The sequence below is a fragment of the Myotis nattereri genome (assembly GCF_964212035.1).
Source record: "Myotis nattereri genome assembly, chromosome: 1".
Lineage (NCBI taxonomy): Eukaryota > Metazoa > Chordata > Mammalia > Chiroptera > Vespertilionidae > Myotis > Myotis nattereri.
This window is the reverse complement of record NC_138075.1, coordinates 162,403,647-162,428,404: the sequence shown is the minus strand read 5'-3', so window position 1 is coordinate 162,428,404 and position 24,758 is coordinate 162,403,647. Positions and strand designations below refer to the sequence as shown.

The 24,758-nt window shown below is 36.2% G+C and overlaps 1 protein-coding gene and 1 long non-coding RNA gene across 2 annotated transcripts in view; one reads left to right on the top strand and one right to left on the bottom strand.

Moving 5' to 3' along the window:
- The window catches only part of LOC308515128, a 62,489-nt gene extending 49,479 nt beyond the window's left edge, over window positions 1-13,010 (top strand). Inside the window, exons 2-4 of the long non-coding RNA XR_013995647.1 lie at window positions 10,019-10,066; window positions 10,997-11,145; window positions 12,874-13,010. This is a non-coding gene — a long non-coding RNA (uncharacterized lncRNA). The remainder of the gene's footprint in view (window positions 1-10,018; window positions 10,067-10,996; window positions 11,146-12,873) is intronic.
- Window positions 1-24,758, bottom strand: part of EMCN (endomucin) — a 105,040-nt gene that overhangs the window by 27,795 nt on the left and 52,487 nt on the right. Inside the window, exons 4-5 of the mRNA XM_081085630.1 lie at window positions 18,258-18,368; window positions 6,497-6,535 (exon numbers count right to left, since the gene is read on the bottom strand). Of these exons, the coding sequence (XP_080941756.1) occupies window positions 6,497-6,535; window positions 18,258-18,368 (150 nt within the window). The remainder of the gene's footprint in view (window positions 1-6,496; window positions 6,536-18,257; window positions 18,369-24,758) is intronic.

Sequence of the window (24,758 nt, the reverse complement as noted above, 5' to 3'; positions counted from 1 at the left end):
CAAGAAAAAATTTTATCTCAAATTTCTTTTACTTTGCTCTGGGCCATCAATATGACTAATCTGAGGTAACAATGTCCTCTAACCCAGTAAAAGCTGTGAATGGAGTTTTATTTACTTTAGATGATAAGTTTATAGAGATATATATTGAAGAAGGAAGATGTATTTTTACTTTGTGATTTGAATATGACTTATTATTAATTTACAGAAAAGTATGTACAATCTACAAAGAAGGAGTGAGGTACTGTGCTAATTACTTCCATATGTGCTAATTCACCTTATTCTTAATCATTTTAATCTTGTGCTTTAAAGAAAGATACTGTGTCTCAGAAAGATAAGGTAACTCATCTGACAATAGTGAAAGAGCTAAGCCATAAGCCATAAGCCAAGTATGACTCAAAACTCTCTTGGTTTCCTTTCCATTACTCTCTCTCTCTCTCTCTCTCTCTCTCTCTCTCTCTCTCTCTCTCTGTCTCCATGAGTGCATGGTGCATGGTGCATGAAATTTGTGCAGTGGGGGGGAGGTTCCCTCAGTCCAGTCTGCACCCTCTTCAATCGGGGACCCCTTGGGGGATGTCTGATTGCCAGTTTAGGCCACAGGGATCAGGCCTAAACTGGCAGTCGGACATCCCTCTCGCAATCTGGGACCACTGGTTCCTAACCGCTTACCTGCCTGCCTGCCTGATCACCCCTAACTGCCTCTGCCTGCCTGCCTGATTGCCCCTAAGTGCTTCTGCTTGCCTGCCTGATCGCTCCTAACTGCCCTCCCCTGCCGGCCTGATCTCGCCCCCAACTGCCTCTGCCTGCCTGATCACCCCCAACTGCTCTCCCCTGCTGACCTGATCTTGCCCCAAACTGCCCTCCCCTGCCAGCCTGGTTGCCCCCAACTGCCCTCTCCTGTAGGCCTGATCTCACCTCCAATGACCCTCCTCTGCCAGCTTGATCTTGCCCCCAATGGCCCTCCCCTGCTGGCCTGATCTCCCCCCCAACTGCTGGAAGATGGCCAGTGTCTAATTAGCATATATATATATATATATATATATATATATATATATATATGGCATTTGGATTGAGTTGAGTTCTCTTACTTGTTAGTGGCATTATTCTCAGTGATCAATTACATTTTTTCTCAGCATTCTGAAAGGTTTAGAATGTTCTCACCCCTCCCTAAACATAGATACATCATCTTAACTCAGATTCACACTTTGGATAGTATGGCCTGAAAACACTGAGAAGCTTTTCAATATGTAACTGTGCCATATGCTTTCTGAGAACGTGAATGCAAGTGATCCAAAATATGGACATAAAAATATTAAAAGATATTTTGTTTTCAAGCCCTAGATACTATGTGCCAAACATTATTCTACATGTTTTACAAATATTAACTCACTTAATTATTGTATTGTTAATATTTGCATTTTAGTGAAACATAGAGAAATAATTCGCTCAAGGTCACACAGCAAGTAAGTGGCAGAAGCAGGATTTGAGTTCAGGCTCTAGTGCCTGTGGAGTTAACTGCAGCCCAATGCTGCCTAAGCTGCTGCATTTCAGTAGGAATGAGTTATAAGTACAAGCCTCTTATTTTTGTTACATGAAATATAATCTATTTCAATTTAGGCTCCTGTCGAGAATGTATTCTTTCCTTCAAGATAAATTGAACACCTCTTTCCTTCAACAGGCCAAACCAGACCATGCAGGTGCATACAAGGAGACAGGTATTCTTAATGTATTGAAATAAAACACACTGTAGAACTTATTGGAGGAGCACACACCCATAATGATACCCACAGTTGAAAATATTGGTTCTTAAAATGAATGCTGAGCAGCTAATCATTTGAGACTGAGTTTATGGCCTTTCAGTGTGAACTGGAGAGATACAAGAACAGTGCAGAACATGTCTTAGAGACTCAGCAGATCTCTGAACCAGAGGAGAAACCACTTAGCCATAGCCAGATTTATATAATTTCCTAAGTGGAAGTTTATGGCAGACGCTCCCTACCACATAAATATTGGTATAGTTCCCATTACATCAGTGAGTTCTTATTCTCAACTTATCTTTCAAGCATCATAACATTTCCAAGTTCAAAAACAACAACACACCTCTAGATATTGCTTTGGTTTTAGGTGTATTTTTAGCTTGAGTAGATCCTAACTGAATAATAGTGTCAAGAATCTGTCATTCAACATTAGAATACTCAGGTAAATAATCATCTGCATAGAATGATTCATGCTTCACATTATATGAATTCCTGGAAATCAGCAACCAATCCACTGGAATTGCACAGGGTGCTGAGCACAGTGAATATGACAGGACAAATATGACAGGATGAACCATGGGGTTCATAGATACTAATTTTGATGGAAAATCAGAAGCCAGAACAGATATAAGTACCATCAAACCTGACCATTGGCTTTTGAAAAGGAGAACACTTCGTTCATAGCAGCACAATTCACCATAGCTAAGATTTGGGAACAGCCTAAGTACCCATCAGCAGATGAGTGGATTAAAAAACTGTGGCACATCTACACAGTGGAATACTACGCTGTGGTAAAAAAGAAGGAATTCTTACCATTTGCATCAGCATGGATGGAACTGGAGAGCATTATGCTAAGCAAAATAAGCCAGTCAGAGAAAGATAAATATCACATGATCTCACTCATTTGTGGAATATAATGAACAACATAATCTGATGAACAACAATAGATCCAGAGACAGAGAAGCATCGATCAGATCGTCAAACCTCAGAGGGAAGGTAGGGGAGGGTGGGGGTGACGGGGAGAGATCAACCAAAGGACTTGTATGCATGCATTTAAGCCTAACCAATAGACAGAGACACCAGGGGAGTGAGGACATGAGTGTGTGTGTGTGTGTGTGGGGGGGGGCAGTGGGGGGATAAGGACACATATGTAATACCTTAATCAATAAATAAAAAAATTTTAAAAAATTAATATCTACAATGCAGTAGGGCTTCTAAAATACAATGAAGGAAAGTGAAGAAAATAGGTACAATGAAACCCTTCACAAGGTGTGCTGGTCACTATAGGAATACTTCTGTAAGGATTAGTTTTATGTGTTAACTTGAGTTGGCCTTGGGATGACCAGATATTTGATCAAGCATTACTCTGTGTGTGTCTGTGATTGTGTTTTTGGATGAGATTAACATTTGAATCAGTCATTGAGTAAAGCTGATTGCCTTCCAATGTAGGGTCTCATCTAATTGGTTGAATCCAATTCAAGAATAAGAAGGCTGATCCTCCCTTGAGTAAGAAGAAACTCTTCCTGCCTGACTGCCTTGAGCTGAGACTTTGGTCTTTCTATGCCTTTGGACTCAGACTGAAATACAGGCTCTTCTTTATTTTCAAACCTGCTGGCTTTCTGACTGGTACCAATTGGGTCTCCTGGTTCTCAAGCCTTTGCATGTAGACTGAACGACACTGTCAACTTTCCTGAGTCTTCAGGCATCCAGCTTGCTGACTGCAGATCTTGGGACTTCTCAGCCTCTATAATTAATCTATCTGTATCTACCTATCTATCTATCTATCATCTATCTATCTATCTATCTATCTATCTATCTATCTATCTATCTATCTATCATCTATCTATCTATCTATCTATCTATCACTTATCTATCTATCTATCTATCTATCTATCTATCTATCTATCTATCTATCCTATTTACTCTGTTTCTCTGGAGAACCCCAACTAATATAATTGTATTTTCCTCAAAATTAGGGGCAAATGGCTTATTTCTTTCCTAATACACTGAAACATGTATGTCCATTTTTCTTCAGAGCTGAGGTCTTTTATCAAGGAAATAAAGAGGTTTATTTACAAGGACAAGTCTGTGGAAAAATGATAACGCTAAAGAGAAGTGAATTCCATCATTGCTTAAACTTTTAATAGCCACGTGAAGTCGCTAAGTAATAAACAGCCTTTCATCACTTTATAGTGAATCTTTCCATCTCCTTAGGAACTCTGAACTCACAGAAAATGAATAGGCAGAATAATCTGGCAGCTAGAAGGTCACTTTTTCATAAACCCTTTCCTCATCTTTCTTAAACTGCTTTTCCCATATTCAATGTATAACACAACCACAACTTAAAGAAAAACATGTTTCCCTCAATCAATCTTAACTTTAGGTCATCTGAAACTTGTCTATCATTTTATACCTACACAACTACTAGAATTTTAGAATTATTTATGATGCTGACCAGTCTTTCTTGGGAAACTTAATGGCAGCTTCCATATTACTGAATGCCTCAGTAATGGTTGGCTGAACATACTATTCTGTATATTTAGCAGGGTATCATACTAAATTTGAAGTCTTATCAGATCTGTTACAATGAGAAGTTTAAGTTGGACTTCCCTGCATGCTTTAGACATTGAGCATGACTTCTCCATCCTTAGCATTGTTAACTATAGCTGTCTATGCATACTATTGAATAAAATGAATGGATATGTCTTCAGACCTGTATCAATCATTTCCATATAACTACAACTACCTTTCTTTTATCTTTAGTATATAATATTAAACATCATATTTGTGTATAATATCTTATAATTCACACTTTCTGTAGAGTTGTCTTACTTATTTTGATTTCCAAAAAAAGATCCTATATAAAACAATCATCAGTTTCTTGATCCTTACTAATAGGTTTTGAAAGGGGTGGTAAAAACATCATTCTTCAAGAAAATTAAAGCTGGATGAATAATATGAAAAAAAATCAAATATGATAAATATATATGATCTAGTCAAACACATGCATATTAACTCATATTTATTTTTTTTAAAAAGAAGCAGTATTAACAATTCTGTGGGCTGATCTTTGGTCAGAAAGCAATCCCACAACAATACCTCAGCTTCTACCTAAAAAAGAAATATTGTTTTTAAATGTCCCTCTCCTGATCATATGGGTGAATATTTCACAAATTTGATATTTGAACATTTTTGATAATATATATAATCAAACCTTTTAAATAAATAAACACAATTACATCTGTTAACAGAGGTTTAAATGAATATCTTATTAATAAATGCTATTATTATTATTTTTTAGTAAATCTTGATTTAGTCTTTAGCCACAACATATATCTGAAACTTGAGACTGACTTTTCTTGTGGCTTATGAAATTAGTGTCATTTCTTTCTAGTCCACTATTCAAATCCTTGGCTCATTTTATTGTCTGTTTTAGGAGCATTCGTTTCCATAACTCAAAATTAAAATATTCTAAATGGGCTATTCATTACATTTAAAAATCACTTATAGCTAAAGCTGGCATTTTGTAAACAAAAGGAACTTTTCTAAACAAAAGAAAGGATGCTCAGTCCCTCCTTAAAAAGAGCTGAGGCTTTCCGCAGCTTCCCAGTTCCCCCTCTACAGCTCTTCTAGGAGAGCCAGTCTGTGGACCAGAGGGAAGGACTTCTCCAGAAATGCACAGCATCACCAAACGCAAAGCCAAGCCTCGCTCTTTGCCTGGATGTACTACTGTATGCTTGGTTTTGCTAGGTTGTTTCCAGTGCTCTTTCGAGTGCATTTCCAGACTATGTCAATGGAGATGAGAATGCAAACGTGGTGATGAGATGAGATACAGAGAACTGATAATATAAAAATTAAACTCTTCATTCATGAGATATACAGAAAATACATCGTTAAAAGTTAAAAGCATAATCACTTCAGTTTTGAATTCCTTGAACATTAAAAGTAGAAGGTAGATTATGATGATTATTTAGGCCGTTTGCTGTGAAAATGTTATTAGATTCACTTAAAATTTTCATGGCTTTATTTTTCTGATTTTTAAAAAAGTTACATGATCTTGTATATTTATTTCACATATTTCTCATTTTATAAATACCAGAGGTGACCAGGATTGAGAACCTAAGAGACTTGTCATTTAGTAAAGTACCAGATAGAATGTAAGAAGATAAAAATCCACCAAATAATTTTTGATTTCGAAACAACAGGCAGATTCAACGTTACCATCTTCCCCTATCCAATTATCATTTTCAGTTCCTGCTGTCCCATCATCTGAAATTCATTCCGCTTAAAACTAAGGATGGCAAAACATGAGCACTTCTTGGCGTGACAAAATTTAGGCTGTTAACTGTGGTTTATAACATCATCTCTTTGTATGCCAGGACCAGGCTTTGTTAGGAAATACAGAGAAAACAGCTTATAGACACACTATACTTCTGGGAGAGGGCATGCCAATCATAGAAACAGACCAGGAAAAGCAGGTTCTGGTCAGAGGACAATCCCATAGGCTTCATCTACATACCAGGGCTGGTTCCACTCACTAAAGCCACAGAATATTCAAGCACATTCTTGTGTGTTCCCCTGGTCTGCTTTTATTTTTAAACCTGCGCTCTAATAAACATCTGAGTTGCTATATAATGTTTTCCCTGACTGTTTCACCCTGCCCTCAAACTGGTTGATCTACTTTGTCTTGTTTTGGGGATTTTACACACAAACATCCTCAGAGGATAAAAACATTCACTTACCTGGCCTTTCTGTTGTATTGACTGAACTCTGATTTTCAGCTTTAAAGGAAAGAAAAGAAAAGAAAATCACTAAAATAAAATGCTGAGTATCGGATCTACTCATAATTATTTCAAGTGGTAAATGAACATAGAACTTAGCTCATCTGAGATTTGCTTTCCCTTAAATAATAAGAACATGAGGCTTCATGGTTAAAAGATACTTTAGAGCAGGGGTCAGTCAGCTTTGACTTAAAGGGCTACTTAGTAAATAGGTTAGGCTTTGTGGCCCATGTCTCTGTAGCAACTACCCCGCTTTACAGCTGTAGTGAGAATGCGGCCACACATCATACCTGAAGTGTAGGTGTGTCTGCGTTCCAATGAAACCGTACTTAGAAAAACAGGCGAGGACTGGATTTGGCCTGCAGGCCACAATTTGCTGAATCCTGCTTTAGAGAGTCTAGAACAGCCGTGGGCAAACTACGGCCCGCAGGCCGGATCTGGCCCATTTGAAATGAATAAAACTAAAAAAAAAAAAAGACCATACCCTTTTATGTAATGATGTTTACTTTGAATTTGTATTAGTTCACACAAACACTCCATCCATGCTTTTGTTCCGGCCCTCCGGTCCAGTTTAAGAACCCATTGTGGCCCTCGAGTCAAAAAGTTTGCCCACCCCTGGGCTAGAACACCTATGACATGCATGTCAGAGATGACACGCAAACTCATTTTTTTGGTTGATTTTTCTTTGTTAAATGGCATTTACATATATAAAATAAATATAAAAAATATACATCTTTGTTTTACTATGGTTAAAAGTATCAAAAAATTTGTATATGTGACACAGCACCAGAGTTAAGTTAGGGTTTTTCAAAATGCTGGCACACCGAGCTCTAGAACATCACTGGTCTAGAACAATCTCACATCTTGAATACATTAAGGTAGCACAACTAGCGGTCCTTCGGCAGGTGCTTTCTGTGTGGGGCTGCCATGTGTCTGTGTCTAGTAGGATATGATTCTTGACCTGGGAAAGATTCAGGAAGGTTCAGGCAGATACCTTTGACATTTAGGGAATTCCTTCAAAGTAAATACAGTGCAGAGGAGCTCTCTACAGGTCAGATTACTTGAGGGAATGATAAAGTTCACTTCAGCAACTTTGAGTATATTCACCATAAACAATTCTTGCCATGTGGAAAATATAGAAAATATTTTTGAAACAAATAGAAGCCCAATAATAAATGTTTAAAGTATCCATTTGCTTTCTTTGTACCTTTACTTGACTGATATTCTTAAATTACACTCCCCCCTCCTTGGTTCAATGCATAGTACTATTGCCCCCTCTCTCTCCCCGCCTTCCCCCTCGCCCCCCTACCCCCTCACCCCCCCTACAAGACAAAAAGTAGTGGCCTTTCTTGATTTTTTTTTTGTCACCACCATCAGCTCTAGCTTCGAGTTATATTTCAACTATCGCTCACCACTTAATTGGCTACTATTCATCTGAAACCCGTATTTCTCCCTTTGGCACCTGCAATAATGGCCACCTAGAAAAACCTTTTTAAACTTAAATTTGGCTGCTTCAATAGCTCCCTAGTCTAGCTACAGCTGGCAAGTCTTTACAGGAGGTGGCCCCTGCCTCACTCCTCAATTCATTTCCAACCAGTCAGCCCCTGTTTAGATCAAAGTCACCGGTCTCTTCCTGCCTCGGGCTTGTTGGCTTGTTCTCCTCTGTACCTCATGTTCTCTCAGGCTAACACCGGCTTCCTTCTACCTTTCACGACTCTGCTCAGATATCACCACTCAAAGAGGTCACCTCCCACCACCTTATCTAAAGTTCTCCTCTTTTCCCTTCATACTAGTCCACCACTCTGCTTCATTTGCTCACCAGTACTTTCATTGCTACAGTAACATTTACTTTATTTAAAAAAAATTGTTGTCAGAATGTAAACTCCATGAGGACAGAGATTTCTATTTTTTAATTAAAGTCTACTTGATATGTAATGTTATAATTTTCAGTGTGCAACAGTGATTTGGCACTTATATACATTACTATGTGATCACCATGATATGTCTAGTCTAGTAACTATCTATCACCATACAATCATTACAACTTTATTGACTATATTCCTTACGCTGTGCATTGTATCCCATGATTTATTTGTTTTATAACTGAGAGTTTATATCCCTTCACCTTTTTCACCCACTCCCCCACTTACCTTCCTCCAGGAACCATCAGTTTGTTTTCTGTTTCTATGAGTCTATTTCTGTTTTTTTTTTTATTTGTTTTGTTTTTTAGATTCTCCATATAAGTTAAATCATAGTGAATGTGTCTTTCTCTGCCCGACTTATTTTACTTAGCATAATACCCTTTAGGTCCATCCAAGATTACGTTTTTCAATCAAGCCACAATTCCAGTGCCCACCACCAGGACATGGCAAAATAGATCTCAGTAAAACACACACACACACACACACACACACACACAATGAACAAATGAGGGTAGAAAATAATAATAATAAATAATAATAATAATAATAATAATGTTACTATTATTATTAATAGTTAAGGCTGATTATACTTACCTAAATTTAGTTTTAAGGGAAAATTAATGCTTTATTTAAAATGGCTAGTTGGATAATCATAGCTACCATTTTTAAAACAACTGTTATGATCAGTGCCATGTATTATTTGTTGATGTCTACAAGAGAGATACTCATTTGGAAACCTGAAAACATCTGAGAGAAGTAAAACTACTTTCTCAAGGGGGTACAATGATTAAAAGTCAGGCCTGTTGGTTCTAGTGTCCATCTCCTTTTACTAAAACAGACAGCTTTTCTTCCACTAAACTATTCTGAAAGGAAAGCTTATGCAATTAAGTCCAACATTTGAAAACTAGTTAAAATACTTTTGAACATGGCATAATGCTGTATGTGGAAGATGCAGATAAAATATTTATCAGCTGCTAGAGGGTTAGAATACAAAGACAATCAAAAACCCTTTGTTTCTCTGGCTATTAATATCAGGTCATAACCTTTCTTGCTGATAGACTGCATGAAGAATGAAAAATGTTTAAATTTGTATGAGAGAAAACCTTCTGACTAACCTTCAGTTGTGTATTTTTTTTTCAGCCTTCAAAAATGTATAATAATTTTAGAACTTGTTAAAACTTATATAAAATAAAAGTAACTATGTTTTAAGGTGTAGCAGAATTTAAAAAATACATCTACCAATTCAATCTTTGGGTCTATATTGAGTCCTAAGATGACCATATTTTTATATATGAATGAATATATTGTTATTCTGAGGACAAAATTCTGCAAAACTTAAATATTTAATCAATATTGAAATAGTACTATTTTTCTGAAAGCAAGTAGAATTATTCTGAAGAAATACTGTGTTTTCATAGGCATAGCACTTTCAAATTTGAAGTCAGTTCTATGGATATAGAAGCATAATAGAGGTGAATGCTGTGAACATGGCTAAGTTATGGGGATTAACCAAAAGTGAAGATAACTATAATTATTCCTGTCTTTTATTTATACTTTTCAGAATACACATGTGTGTCGAGAAAGGGCCAAGATCTGATCTACAGAGGAAGTGAGTCAAGTTGAATAGCAAATGAGTTTAGTGCACCCTTTTGACCTATTCTCAAATTCAGGTGTTTAATAAAGATGAGCAGCTTAAGATTGTTGACAAATTAAATCTATTTGTTGAATTTGATTTTCTAATACGATACTGAAGTCTTAAGAAATGCAAATGGACTTCTAAACTGTTAAATTTTAATCCTCATTAATACAAAGCTAAACTTTAACTCAAATAATTAGCTTTTAAAACAGAAAGCTTAAACAACAATACAACAAATAACTTTGCTGAATAGTCTTCTCTTACAAAGGATATTGTGTTTCCAGCTATACAGAGCTGTATATAGTTATACGCAGAACATTTTAATAGGTCCAGGAGAAAAAATAAATAGTTATTCCCAAATATAATTCTTTACTGATAAAGAATTTAAAATAATTTGCTTAAAATAATTTGCTATAAACCATTCAAGTTTTCTTTATCATTCTCCAATACATGGCATGGATCAAGTCATTGTATGTGAGATTATTTCTTCTTTGGCTGAACCATGACTTGTGACTAAGACTTTGTTATCTCGAGGATTCCTTTGGCATGTGTCTACAAGAAATTTTATAAACTAAGTAGCATATAAAAAACATTATGATACACTTCCCAAATAAGTGGCATAAATAAATCTTTTCGTTCACAAAAGAAATAATGGGTCTGGGAGATCAGATAAATTAATGTTTTCCAAAGGATGAGATGCATAGCACTGTATGAGAGATTTTATAAGCTGTACTGGAAAGTGGCATTAAATAACATCGAAACACTCAATTATAAAGTTATTCCACTTTTGCTTTCTTTCAGTTTATTTGATGATTTAAATGAGGAAGTTTTAAAATTTGTTTCATGCAAATATGTCATTTATACGTATCATGGGTTTACCTTGATTTTTTTGTTCTTTTTCAGGAGAAAGTGAGCGCACAATCCCCCACGACCACAAATGATACAGTTTATTTCCACATCTGGGGAAATGATAGGGGTCAGCACATCTGGAGTTCAGTGTATAAGCCTGGCCTTGGGAAACCACCTTCAAGATCATGGTATCTCCCCTACAGGTAAGTATTTGATTTATTTTTTTGTAACCAAGGGCAAGCAAGCCTCAAACTCAGAGCCTTCGGCAAGCGGCAAAATCTAGCTAAAATTTAATTTTATTTTGCTTACATTATAGTGATTTGATAGCTCCTGCCTGTGCCAGTAAAACTGGTTTTGCATTTAAGATAACAGTATCTTTTTCAAACAAATTTAAGAAAAGTTGCATCAATTTAAAGAAAGTACTAAATAAATAATAGTGCAGATGGTGCACATATCTGGCAACTCTCATTAAGCTGTGGAAAATATTGAGGTAAAATCTTGTAGAGACCCTTGATGAATGTATAGAATTTGAGTAAGAAGTTGGGAGCTGTATATAGTTATACACAGAACAAGGGGAAGAACAAATGAAGACCATACAAATGTGAGGGGAAGGAAACACACACACACACACACACACACAGAGTCAAGAATAAGTCAAGACTAAGTCTGGCATAGTGGGCAACAGGGAGAGCAGTAACCTTGTTAGAATCATACATAGGTTTATAGTCTGTCAGCCAACAGCCACTCAGCCAACCTCTTGTGTTACAGTTATTGAACACCTACTTGTCAAGCATATGATACATCCAACTAAAAGCTAGTTGTTTTCTACTTCCTTTAGCTACTTTATGTAAAATAGCTGCAATGAGAACAAGTGTAGTATAATAAAGTTTATGGGGTTTGAGGCAAGAAAAAGAGGGTTTGAATTTCATCTTCTTAATTGAAACTTGGCCAAGTTATTTAATCTTCTGAACCTGCTTCTTTATTTGTGAAACTGGTGTCATCAATACCAACAATGCCGGGCTTTTGCAGGAATATTATTAATAGGAGCTATAATTTATTGTGTTTACCTGCCATACACTGTTTTTATCTCTTTTGATCTTCACAAGAATCTGAGATGGGCATAACATCATTATAAAATATTTTATGGATGAGAAAACTGAGGTACAGAGAAGTTAAGTAAACAAATGGTTGTGCTGTTATTTGACGCTAAGAAATCTCACTTCAGAATCATTATTTATAACCAATAAGCTAAGTTCCCCTTGACATGATTAGAATGCACAATTTTTATTTTGAAAAGGGTATGTTGTCTTAAAAATTGCAGGACTTCGTGTAATTTTTTAGACAACAGGCTATTCTCATGTTCATCCAGGAATATATCTAAAATGTCTACAATTATCTATGCTTTTTGTGTAGAAATCAACTCCATATTCAAATAAGAATTATGCAAAAGGAAACATATGAGGAACTACTTATTATATACAAATGCAATTAACTCCTACTTAATAACCTACTGATTACTTATAAGTGTTATTCATTTCTACTTAACAACAGCCAGATTTTCCCCTTCAGATTTCAAGTCTGTAATATTGTATATACTGTGATAGCAGAAGCTTTGGCTTGGAAAAACCCTTACAAGAATTTCTCTCTAAACACTTGCCTTAATATAGTCATGTATTGGCATTTTGTCCATCTTAATTTGCCTTCTATCTGAAATCTTATTCCACGTTTTTTCCTTGGCCAAGTCTGAATTTACCAAAGGAAGGTTCTCTTTGGAGAACAGTCTCTTCTTCCCTGTCAATCTCTTACACTGTGCACTGTGCCTGCTTTCAAATCTGATTATTGAAACCTGAATGACTCATTTTCCAGCGAGTAAAGCATTTATTTTGCTTCCTTCCTTCCATCTTCCTTTCTCTTTTCTATTATTTCCTCAGAAATCATCAGTATGTGCACAAGAAAGGAAAAAAAGAAGAGTCAGAGAGGATGCCATATATTCAAGCCATTAGAAGAAATAAGGAACTCAGGAAGAGAAGATTTGTAGTTTTATGACAGAGTTTCACACCCAGTCCTTCCACAGTTTAGATATCAGAAGGTGGGGACTCCTATGATTGACATTTCCATTGAATTACCCTTCAATGCCCAGCAAAGTAGCCCTGTATATAGACAATGACAAATGTATTGAAATCTACGTGTAGTAAAGATAAATTCAGGATCTGGTCTGGAGTGGGTTAAATAGTGACACCCCTTCCCTCCCTGGAAAGATATGTGCATCTGAAACTTGTAAATGTGACCTTATTAGAAAAAAAGAGTCTTTGCAGTAGTGATCTTTCTAGATTAGGTTGGGCCCTAAATCCAATGACACATCCTATATAATAAAAGTCTGATATGCTAAGTGTCAGACCCTTTGTTCGACTGTTCCACCAGTCGCTATGATGCATACTGACCACTAGGGGACAGATGCTTGACCAGTAGGTTAGCTTGCTGCTGTGGTCCGGGATGGACATGCCCTGGAGCCCTCCCAAGGTCCCTCCCATGCCGGCCCCGATCAGCCCTGGTCAGGACTGGGCAAGACGGCCCAAATCGGCCCCGATCGGACCGGGTGAGATGGGCCAGACACGCTCTGGACGAATCCATGCACCGGACTTGTTTCAGCCCGATCCCCACAGATCAGGCTGAGGGACCCCACTGGTGCACAAATCTGTGCACTGGGCCTCTAGTGTATTTATAAGAAAAGACAAAGACAGAGAAGAAGTCCGTGTGAAGAAAGAGGCAGATATTAAAGCCATGTATTTACAAACTAAGGAATACAGAGAATTGCTGGCCACCCCCAGAAGCTACAAGGCATGGCACACAGATGCCCTCCAAAGGATCTTCAGGGAATAAATAAATTAATTAATTCAAAGGGCCACCACATCATTATAATGTCAGAGCACTGAATTAATGAAGATTTATTTATCAAAAATTCTAGGATTCTAGGAATGTATATTCTATAGACAGAATAAAAGAGTAAAATAAGAGAAATACACACAACTTTTTTGTTAGTTTATTTTGTTCATTAGATTCCACATATAAGTGAAATACTGTAGTATGGTATCTGTCTTTCTCTGACTTTTAACAGTTCTTGTAATACTGGTTTGGTGGTAATTCACTCCTTTAGCTTTTTGTTGTCTGGGTTTCTCAACAGAAACATTTCAGTCAAAAGAGATTGGCATGAGATATTCAAAGTGATGAAAAGCAAGGAGGGAGAGAAGAGAGAGAGAGAGAGAGAGAGAGAGAGAGAGAGAGAGAGAGAGAGAGAGAGAGAGAGAGAGAGGACTTTAAAAGAATGAGAAAAATTAGAATTAGAATTGTTTTCAGGACAAACTTCATTTTGACCTACATTCTGTCTTTCTGGGGAGTAAAGCAGCAAACCTCACTAACTCTTCTTTACTCCAAATCAAGCCTGCACCTGAGATAAGGTACCCACAGTGCCTTTATTTGATAGTCACTATTCAAGGACTCATTGCCCATATGTTTAAGAGGAAAACTAGTTTTCATCTGTTCAAATTTCCCCACCAATAGACTGTTTTGTTCTCTTTCTGCCTCTCTGTGCTAGCGCCACTATTTCTGAACGTTTATGTATGTGAGGGGTGGAAATGGAAAGGGTGCTAACTAAGAATCTGGGCAAGCTCCTGGTTTCATAATGCACAAATGGAAATGTGTATAAACTCACTATTGTCCAGTGGAGTCCATGCTAAGTAGGAAGCACCTTCAGGAATGTGAACAATCTGGGGAGGAATGATTTTTTATAACAAAATTTCCAAAGGACTTAGTACAGAACTGGTTACTCAAATGACAAATGCAAAGGGCAGCAGTGAATACCCTTATTTTATTATCTTGCTTTCCATGGTGTTTCATTTTTCAAGAAATGGCTTTGTGGGTGTATTTTTTTACACTACTTGGTCACTTCTAACTGTGTTTAGAAGCCAAATGAATACAGTAGTCCCTAGAACTGAGATGCAGAGGGCATTGTACTGCATGAATCAAAGTAAATTTAGCAGTTTTAAATGACTCATGGGGTTGGCCACTCACTTCTGTATAAGTGCTAATTTGAATAAACTATGGACCTGAACTACAGTGTCCTCATTAGTCACTGAATGTATCAGTGCAACATGCGAAGTAATTGAGTGTAATCCTCAAATGTCACACATTTTGCAGCAGATGCATGTTCACTTTTATTTTTGTTTGTATTTGGGGCAATCATATTATGAGATGAGGTTTATGAGGTTTGGGTTTGGTAAAGGTACTTTTCATACATATATTGCCTACAAGATAGGTTATACTTATAAGAAGCCAAATATTAACCTAAAAAATGTTCTTCATGTGAAGTAGAAATGACCCTACTCTTCAAATCCTTCTTTGTGGTTACTGTCTCATGAAATAAAATTATTAGTTCACAATTACTGTGTGAAATTAGCGTCTTAATAGATAACCTTCTTTCTGTTGTGCTTAAGATGATCATAATAAAAAGGGGAATAAAAACAGATGTTCCTGATGTGTTTCAAGACAAGAGTGGGCCTTGGATATGCACAGTTTCCACTTGCCATCTCCTTCCACCTAAGACACCTCCCAAGAAAAGACTTAGAAACTGCTTTTTGTTAAAGACAATGGACATGTACAAATATATATACATTATTTAAAATGAATGGCATCTGGTCATGCTGTTAGGGCAGATTACTAGCTTCTCTAGTCAGGATATTTTCAATAAAAGTAAGGATTCCTTCATATCATGGAGGACAGGGTATGAGAAGTGGTAGTTATGAATATATTTGTAGACTAGAACTGGAAATCTGTCAGAAATCAGGGGAGTTCCAGGTCCTGCTACTCTCTCTGTCTCTCATGAACAACTTAATCTTGCTCATGAGGTTTCTCCATCTCCCCATGTACTATCTCCATTCTGCTCTATCAGCCCTACTTATTCATAGTATTTTTTTTATTATGTCATAGGGATGCCTAGAAATCACCATGGCTGTCTCCACTCACTCTACTAAAACCTTGCTGCTTTAGTTCCCACAGATAATCACATTTTTGTTTGTTCATTTCTTTGGGTTTTCTAATTCACATGACACAGAAAGGAAATTTGATTGGACTAAGCCAACATTATCTTCTCTTTAGCTTTTAAACAGAGCTTTATAAAGAAATTTAAAACTAAATTAACTAATTTTAAGTGTGCAACTCAATACTTTTTAGTAAATTTATAAAGTTGTGCAACTATCACTATAATCTAGTTTTAGAACATTTTCGTTAACACAAGAAACTCACTTGAGACTTTTTAGCACTCAATCCCCAGTTCCACCTTCAGCTTTAGGCAGCCACTTGTCTGCTCTTCTCCCCTATAAAAATATTCATTCTGGATATTTTATAATGGAACTACATGATATATAATGTTTTTGGAAAGGGTTCTATCACTGAGCCTAATGTTTTTGAGGTTCATTGTGTTATAACATGCATTAGTATTTTGCTTTTCTAAATTGCTGAATATTATTCCATTATATGGATATCCCATGTTTTAGAATATTCCAAATCCACTTCAAATGGAAAATCCAATAGAATAGTCCATTTAATCAGTCAATGGATATTTGGATTATTTCCAGTGTGACTATTATGAATAATGCTACTATTAACATTCATTACCTCAATAACATTCTATCTTGATTACTATTGCTTTAGAGTAAGTCTTGTAATTGGCTTGTGTAAGACTTCCAACTTTGTTTTTGTTTTTTGAAAAGTATTTTGTTTATTCTAGGTCTTTTTCATTTCTTTATATATTTTAGAATCAGCATATCAATTTATAAAAAAGCAAACAACAAAACAAAAACAAACCCCCGCCCCATATTTGCAGTGATTTTCACAGGGATTTTATTGAATATGTTAATTAATTAATTATAAAATTGGGGAGAACTGCTATCTTAAAATATTGAGTCTTCTAATGTAACGTCTCTCTATTTAATTATATATTTAATTTCTCACAGAAATGTTTTATAGTTCAGTGTACAAATCTTTCACTTATATTGTTAAATTTATTCCTATATATCTTCATTGTTTCTCATGCAATTGTAAATGACATTATTTCCTTAATTTTATTTTTGAATCATCATTGCTAATATATATCTTATATCCTGTGATATAAAATATTTTTTACTAATTTGTGTAATTTTTGTGGACCCTATGGATTTTCTACATAGATAATGATGTAGTCTGCTAAGAAAAACTGTTTTGTTTTCTTCTTTCAAATCTGGATGAATGGATCTATCTGTCTATCTATCTACTACCTTATTGTACTATCTAGAATCTTTGGTTATAATTTTGAACAGAAGTGAAGAGAATAGACATCTTCGTTATGTCCCAGATCTTAAGAGAAAGACATTGTTTTTCACTATTACGTATATTGTTTGCTGTATGTTTTTCATTTATGTCCTTTATCATTTTGAGGAAGTATCATTTTATTTCTAGTTTATGGAGAGTTTTAATTATTAGTGTGTGTTTAATTTTGTCAAATATTTTTCTGTATCTACTGATTCTATTATTATAGTGTATTACATTACCTGTTTTTAATATGCTAAACCAATCTTGCATTCCTGGATAAATCCTACTTGTTCATATTTTTATCTTTTTTATATGTTATTAAATTTGGTTTGTTCATATTTTAGTAGGATATTTGTATCTATATTTATGAGGGATTTGGTCTGTAGTTTACTTGGCTTGCTTTTTCTTTTTATTCTTTTCTAGCTTTGGTATTAGGATAACACTCGCCTCAGATAATTACTTATGTGCTGTTCCCTCTTCTACTTCTTGAAAGAATTTGAAAGTAATTATCATTTCTTTTCAAAATATTTTACATAATTAGCAAGTGAAGCTGCCCTGTATTGAGCTTTATTCATGGAACCATTTTAAATTTCTAATGCAATATTTATCATTGTTTTCAGTCATTTCAGACTTCCTATCTAGTCAGTTTCAGAAATTTGTTTTCTAAGAAATTTCCTATTTTTATCAAACTGTCTAATTTGTTGGCCAGGCTCACATTTTTGTGCCAGATGATATCACAGGTGACTTCCCACCACTGAATTGATCTTCATTGGCATCTGGCCATTTGTGGCTGTGGGGAGCTAGAGTGTCACTGTACAAAGCAAAGTTGCCAAATGATTCTCTCATTTGGTAGAGACTAGGAGGAAATATGGGTGGGGCATGGTTCTTTGGTAGCAGAGGTCTAGAAAACATTCCAAATACAATTCTATTTAACACACTAGGTTAACGTTTCAGCACACATGCTTATACTTACTCTTCTTTTGGGAACTTTGTAATGTTGAAACATTATTTGGAAGTGGAAGATCTGTCACTGTTGCACTTTTGGTCGTCAACTCTTTCTTTGTCACACCGTTGGTTGTGGCTTCTAATCATGTAAAAAGAATCAACAGCCATCAGAGGTATAACCAATCACCAAATAGTATCTTTAATATTCATATTAACACCCAGTTACATCCCAAAGATTAGTTACTAAATCTGATCGAGATTCAGAAATTCAGCATTTTGATGTCTACCTTTTGGGATCTAGTTAATTACATTAAAGAAACTAAGAGGCACTTTAGACTCTCCTATATGTTTCCAATTGGTTGTCTCATTTAATTATAACAGTAATCCTATGAATTAATAATTATGATAATAATTTTATATATAAGACTCAGAAAAGTTAAATAATTTTCCCACAGTCACATAAGTCAGGGCAGGGGAGAGCCAGAATCTGAATCCAAGTTTTCCTGATGCAAAGGTTAATCACTCAGCTACCCACTTCCAGTAAGGAAGTGGTAATAGTTGAAGATGCTCCCATGGCTCCCATTCTGTCTGGGAAACAATTTTCAGGTAGGTGAAGTAGCCAGGAGGAGAGGGATAACAGGAAATAAAAGAGAACAAACTTGTAATTATACTTTATTTTTTTTAACAAGAAGATTAATAGCAAAGATAAGCCGAGTTTCCAAAAATGACATTGAAACAATCTGTATTTGCATAAATATTATAAAAACAAAATGACTGATGCCCTTCAGTCTTCTCAGAGTCTAGTATGGGAACATTGGGTTAGTAAAGAAAAGGCTGGCATGCTGGTTAGTGCATACTTAATGTTAGCTAGATAGGATGTTGGCCAGAGATGGGGAGAAAGCAATATAATAGATTTCTATAACAAAGTGGGCTGAAACTTAGAATTGCTGGTACCTTCCAGAAGTGTCCGTCAGTTTCCCATTCTATAGCAAGAGGTGTCTATCATGTAATGCCAATTCTTAATGCAGCTGAGAGATTTATGCTAGAGAAATTAATAGTTTTCAAGATGATCGCATAGACAGTGGGTAAGTAGGTCTTCAGACAAAAATCATTCAGGAATTGGCATGCAAACAAATTGAAATAAATTCAAACATAAGCTGCAGCATTCGCAGTGCATGTGAGACAGAATAATGCTGGGAGCCGGTCCATGCTTGCTGTTTCAAGGGACCTGGCATATATGGCATACTGTTCTTAATATGTTTGCTCACCTTCTTGGCACTATGTGTTTTAACCAAGGTCTCTGAGAAAGGTTGTTTCCCCAGGTAGGGATTTTCCCCTGAAGTTAGGGAGGGAATAAAACCTCTTAACTAAGTGCCAGGCGGGTAATTAATCACTTTAACTATGAACAATCATGCTTAAGCTACATAATCTTTACTCCCTGGAATGGAGATAAGAAACGCCCTAACCTTTGTAATAGAGATTGGTAGGATTGAATCAACTGGTATAAATACAGATGTAGCAAGACAGCAAGAGACAGAGAAAGAGACAGAACCTAGGCACAGAACCTACACAGAACGTTCTCTAGAGACAGAAGAACTTCACTGGAGAGAACATAGCAAAAGATCCTGGACAGAAACTGGCCTCAGAACCTAGAGACAGAACCTAGCGAGAGAACATGGCGAAAGATCCTGGACTGAACCTGACTACAGAAATTGGCAAGAGAACCTGACTAGAACCTGGTGACTGAACATGGCTGGAAAACCTGGACAGAACCTGGCTGGAGAACCTAGCGAGGGAACATGGACACAGAACCTGGCTGGAGAACCTAGCAAGGGAACATGGCTACAGAACCTGGCTGGAGAACCTGGAGATCCAGAACCTGGCTGGAGATCCTAAGCAGAACCTCTCTGGAGATTGAGACCAGAACTTGGCTGGAGATCCTGGCTAGGCTGCTGATCAACTGAACACTGTCTCCGTGTCCTTCCTTCTTCGCCGACTCCGTCCACACCTTTGGGGACCCCTGGACCTGCTGGGGTTGGACCCCGGCATCTGGCGCCCGAACAGGGAGGCAGAATAAGTGGAAATGGGCATAAATGTCAGAGGCATCTGAGATAATTGAGGGAGTAAAGAAAGGTCTTATTGTAGCAAGAGGGCAGAACCTGATGTTTGTGACAGCATGGAAGTAGGAAGGTCACCCAAGGTGCAGAAACTCAATACTTGAGGTTGGAGGTACATGTGGGGGTAAAATTTTGCTTCTCACTATAATTCCAAAAAAACCCAAAATGTTCGCAAAATATCAGAACAGGAGATTCTCTTCAACAATCTTTGGAGAAGAATTCTTCTGTTGAGGTAAACATTAGAAAACATGAAAAGCTATCCTGAGGGCCTAAAGAATTTCATAGTATAAAGCAGACTCAATAATCTTGGTGACAGAAAGAGAATATACAGATAAGAAAGATGTGGGGAGTGGCCAGGTTAGAAAAACACAAACAAAAGAGTAGAATAATGGAATAGCTGCAATGCAACACCATTGATTTTGCTTAGAGAGCTACTATTATTAATGTGGAATATATTTCTCAAATGAGAGTAGAACTAGAGTTTACATTCAGTGCAGGTTGTCAATTACTCCAATTAGGCAATGGAAGGAATGTTAAATGATTTGAAGGCAATAAAATATTTTTAAATATCCATGGTGGATTTAAAATGACTAGAATAAAAGATGCATGACTGATGCGTCAAAGTTGTAAATTCTCAAATTTTACTAGTATATGGAAATGTTTCAAATCCTAGTCTCAGGAGAGAAAAAAAAAACTGGGTGAGTGAAATTTATTAATATATGAGAACAATTGTCTTATATTAATATTTTGTTGAAAAAAATCGTCCTAATTGCATTTTGGGTTCACATATAGTAGATTCTGGACTCCTGCCCAAAAGTGACTGCCTCCTCAGATTAAAAAGAAAACCAAACTTAAAGCTGTTCTCTAAACTTACATGGTTTGCTCTTTTCCAGTTTTCTGTCTGGCCGTTTCCCCTCAAATACCCCTATATATCCGCTTTGGTCTACAGGTCCAAACAGCACTATGTCTAGCTAGTAATATATGTATTAGGTTTGACGAACCTTATTTTAGTAGAGAAATATTAATTTATATTGCAATATTGAGAAAATATTGGCCTTAATTTTAGGGTCTGTGTTTTTTAAATTCATGATTTTTTAATTCTTAGAGCTTTGTTTTAGGTGAAATGCACGAAAGACAAAATATAAGTAATTTTTAATCCATATTTGAATTGTAATAAGGAAAATTTAACACAAGAGATACTTCGAGAGATACACACCAATACTAGAGTGTAAATGCAGAGAAAAGACCTTGAATTCAACCATACCCTTAAGTGGCTTGACTGAGCAGAGAAATAGAGGCTGTTTTATAATTGTCTTGAAAATATTAATATGGAATTCGTCTTGTATATTTGGGGAAATTAAATTTTGGGGAGCAAGCAATAAGTGTGAACATTAATTATATTAGAAATTTAAGGTGTGATAATACTAGTATGGTATGTTATTTGGTTATATATTTTTTAAAAAGATGTTTTTTAGCCCTGACCAGTTTGGCTCGGTGAATAGAGTTTTGGCCCAAGGACTGAAGAATCTTGGGTTCAATTCTAGTCAAGGGCATATACCTGGGTTGCAGGCTCAATCTGGCCCTGGTTGGGTTGGGCACATGCTGGAGGCAACCAGCTGATATTTCTCTCTCTTTCTCTCTCTCTCTCTCTCTCTCTCTCTCTCTCTCTCTCTCTCCCTCTCTCTCTCTCTCTCTCCTTCCACTCTCTCTAAAAATCAATAGAAAAATATCCTCAGGTGAGGATTAATAACAACAACAAAGATTTTTTTAAATCAAATTATTTGAAGCTGCATAGATTTTTAAAATCAAGTGAATGTCTTTATGTTATTATTACTAAGATTTTTTTAAAAAATGTTATTGTGCATTGTAAAACTCTAGGGGATAGTATTTTCCAAAGTAATTTTCCAAGAACCTTAACTCTCAGGGATCACTTGATGTACTAATATTCCATAGAAATTTTGACCCCATGACAACATGCATAGTTTGGGTTAAGTCAACTAAATTAATATCCTGATTGGTTTAAATGACATCTGGAGTAATATTAAAGACGTCTCGTTGAAATATTGTGAGGAGCATTAATGTTTATGCCAATGGTCCTAGGGCAGTGGTTCTCAACATGTCCGTCGTGACCCCTTTGGCGGTCGAACGACCCTTTCACAGGGGTCGCCTAAGACCATCCTGCATATCAGATATTTACACTATGATTCATAACAGTAGCAACATTACATTATAAAGTAGCAACGAAAATAATTTTATGGTTGGGTCACAACATGAAGAACTGTATTTAAAGGGCCAGAAGGTTGAGAACCACTGGTCCTAGGGTGATATAAAAACAGTGCTAAACATATGGAAAAGCAGCTTTTTAAGGTTTCCTCAGATTCTCTTGATCTCCTCCCTTGAAGTGAAAAGCAATACCCCAGACTGTAAATAAGTTTAAATTCCAAGCCCAAGATAAAAAAAGTAAAAAAAAAAATTAATTACTGGAGTGTAGGCCAAACACCTGAACAATTCAGGAACTTAAGACTGCATCTCCTTCAGTCCTCCAGTCCTAAGAAACCAATCTAAAAGAAAGTTTCAAAGATTTTGAAGAAAACAAAATGGTGATGGTAGACAAATATAGGTAAAGTGAAACTACAGCTTTCAGCAGAAGGCAAGAAGGAGAGAGAGTTTTATTTCAAAGTGAATTTTATATTTCTTTTTCATATTATTTAGATGGTGGGTTAAGGTGGGTGTGAATAGCCCTTTGGAATTGTATATTCACCACTGTCCTCCCTCTTGCAAGACCAATTAGACACTGTGTATAAGCCCAAGGACAGTGAGTCAGAGCAGACCACCGAAGAGCTCCCTGCCATTTAGGCACTGACGAAAGGGGTTTAGGTGTCTCCAGATCTATCCATCACCTAACCCACTTTACCAAGGTAAGTTTATATAGGAATTTGGGACTGATCCCAGGCCAGGAATAAAGTTATACTGTACTTAGAGATGCTCTTTGCTAATGTATCCCAGAAATCAGATGGGTTGGTGTACTTCGGTGACTTCAGAGGAATGTAGTAATTTGGGATTCTTTTTCAATCCCTCTGCTCTTCCTTAGAGACCTCACTATCAAGTAGATGTTGACTTACCACTTCCTTAAAATCTATTTTAACAGTGTTTCTTGGAATTAGAGAAAATATTGCTATGGGCTTCACCTTTATTTTCTCTTATCTAGTGGTCCTATTTACCTGCAAGGTTTTCCATGACAGTGGCTAATTAGCAATGATGCTTATGGGGCTTTAAAAGCTTCTGGAACATTTGAGCTGCCCTTTTGAAAACTGTGGTTTACAGCAATTACACAACGGTATATGCTCAGGTCAGGTAAGGGTGAAAAGGGTTGCTTTGCTTGTTTCCTGCTTATATAGTATACATTATAAAAACTATAAATAGAATTTAAATAAACATACTATCTTATTTCAGTAATTTTTAACTGTACTGCTGTAGACCTAAGGGTTCAGTGGGGAAGCCTCAAGGACCCCCTATCTTTAGTGGTAAGAGAGAGGAGTGGGTAGAGGTCCACACTGCCCATATACATACACCACACACAACATTGTTTCAAATTGAGCAACTCAACTTCTACTGTTTGATATATTGGCATTTTTATGTACCAATAAGACTTTCTGTAAATATGTTTCTGCTGGTTAAAAAATGAAAGTTAGACAACAGTAACCTTATTCAATAGTGAGACTCCAAAATGGTAACCTTGCCTATCCACACTGAAAGCAAGATGAAGAATATCAGAGTAGACAGAAACAACAAGATCTATTGTTGCTGTGAAGTTTATCTGCACATAATGTTCTTACACTATCCTCAAGGGCATAACTTTTCACCTGGACTTATGTAGTCTTTTGTAAACACAATTCAAGTTGTTGTTCTTGGTCCTATATGTGTTCAGTTGCCCTCAGTTAAAGGAGTAATTAAAAGAAATAACCATTCACAGCAGGCTGGCAATCTCACCAGTGGGATAGCTTGAAAGTAGGGAAAAAACAAGAACATGTACCAAAAACAGAAAAAAACCACACACATATCCACACATAAAACAATTACAGAATTTGGTGGCCACATTGTGGAGGGAGGAAAAAAATGCTCTGTGAGCCTTATTGATACCTGAAGGTGTCACTACTTAATAGCCAAGTGATAAATTGAAGTTAAAATACTATAAATTCATTAAGAAAGAGTTGATAATTTGTTAAATAGAAAAATTTGAAGTTAAAAGACCAATTTTGAAATTCAAAATTATTATTATAAAATTTGTGTTTTTTAAAAAATTAAGTCATTTGGCCTTTCTGAAACTCAGTTATCTTTAAATAATAATATTTTAAATAAAATTGTTAAAACAATCTAAAAATGATAATACATTTCTCAAGATGAGAAGCAAA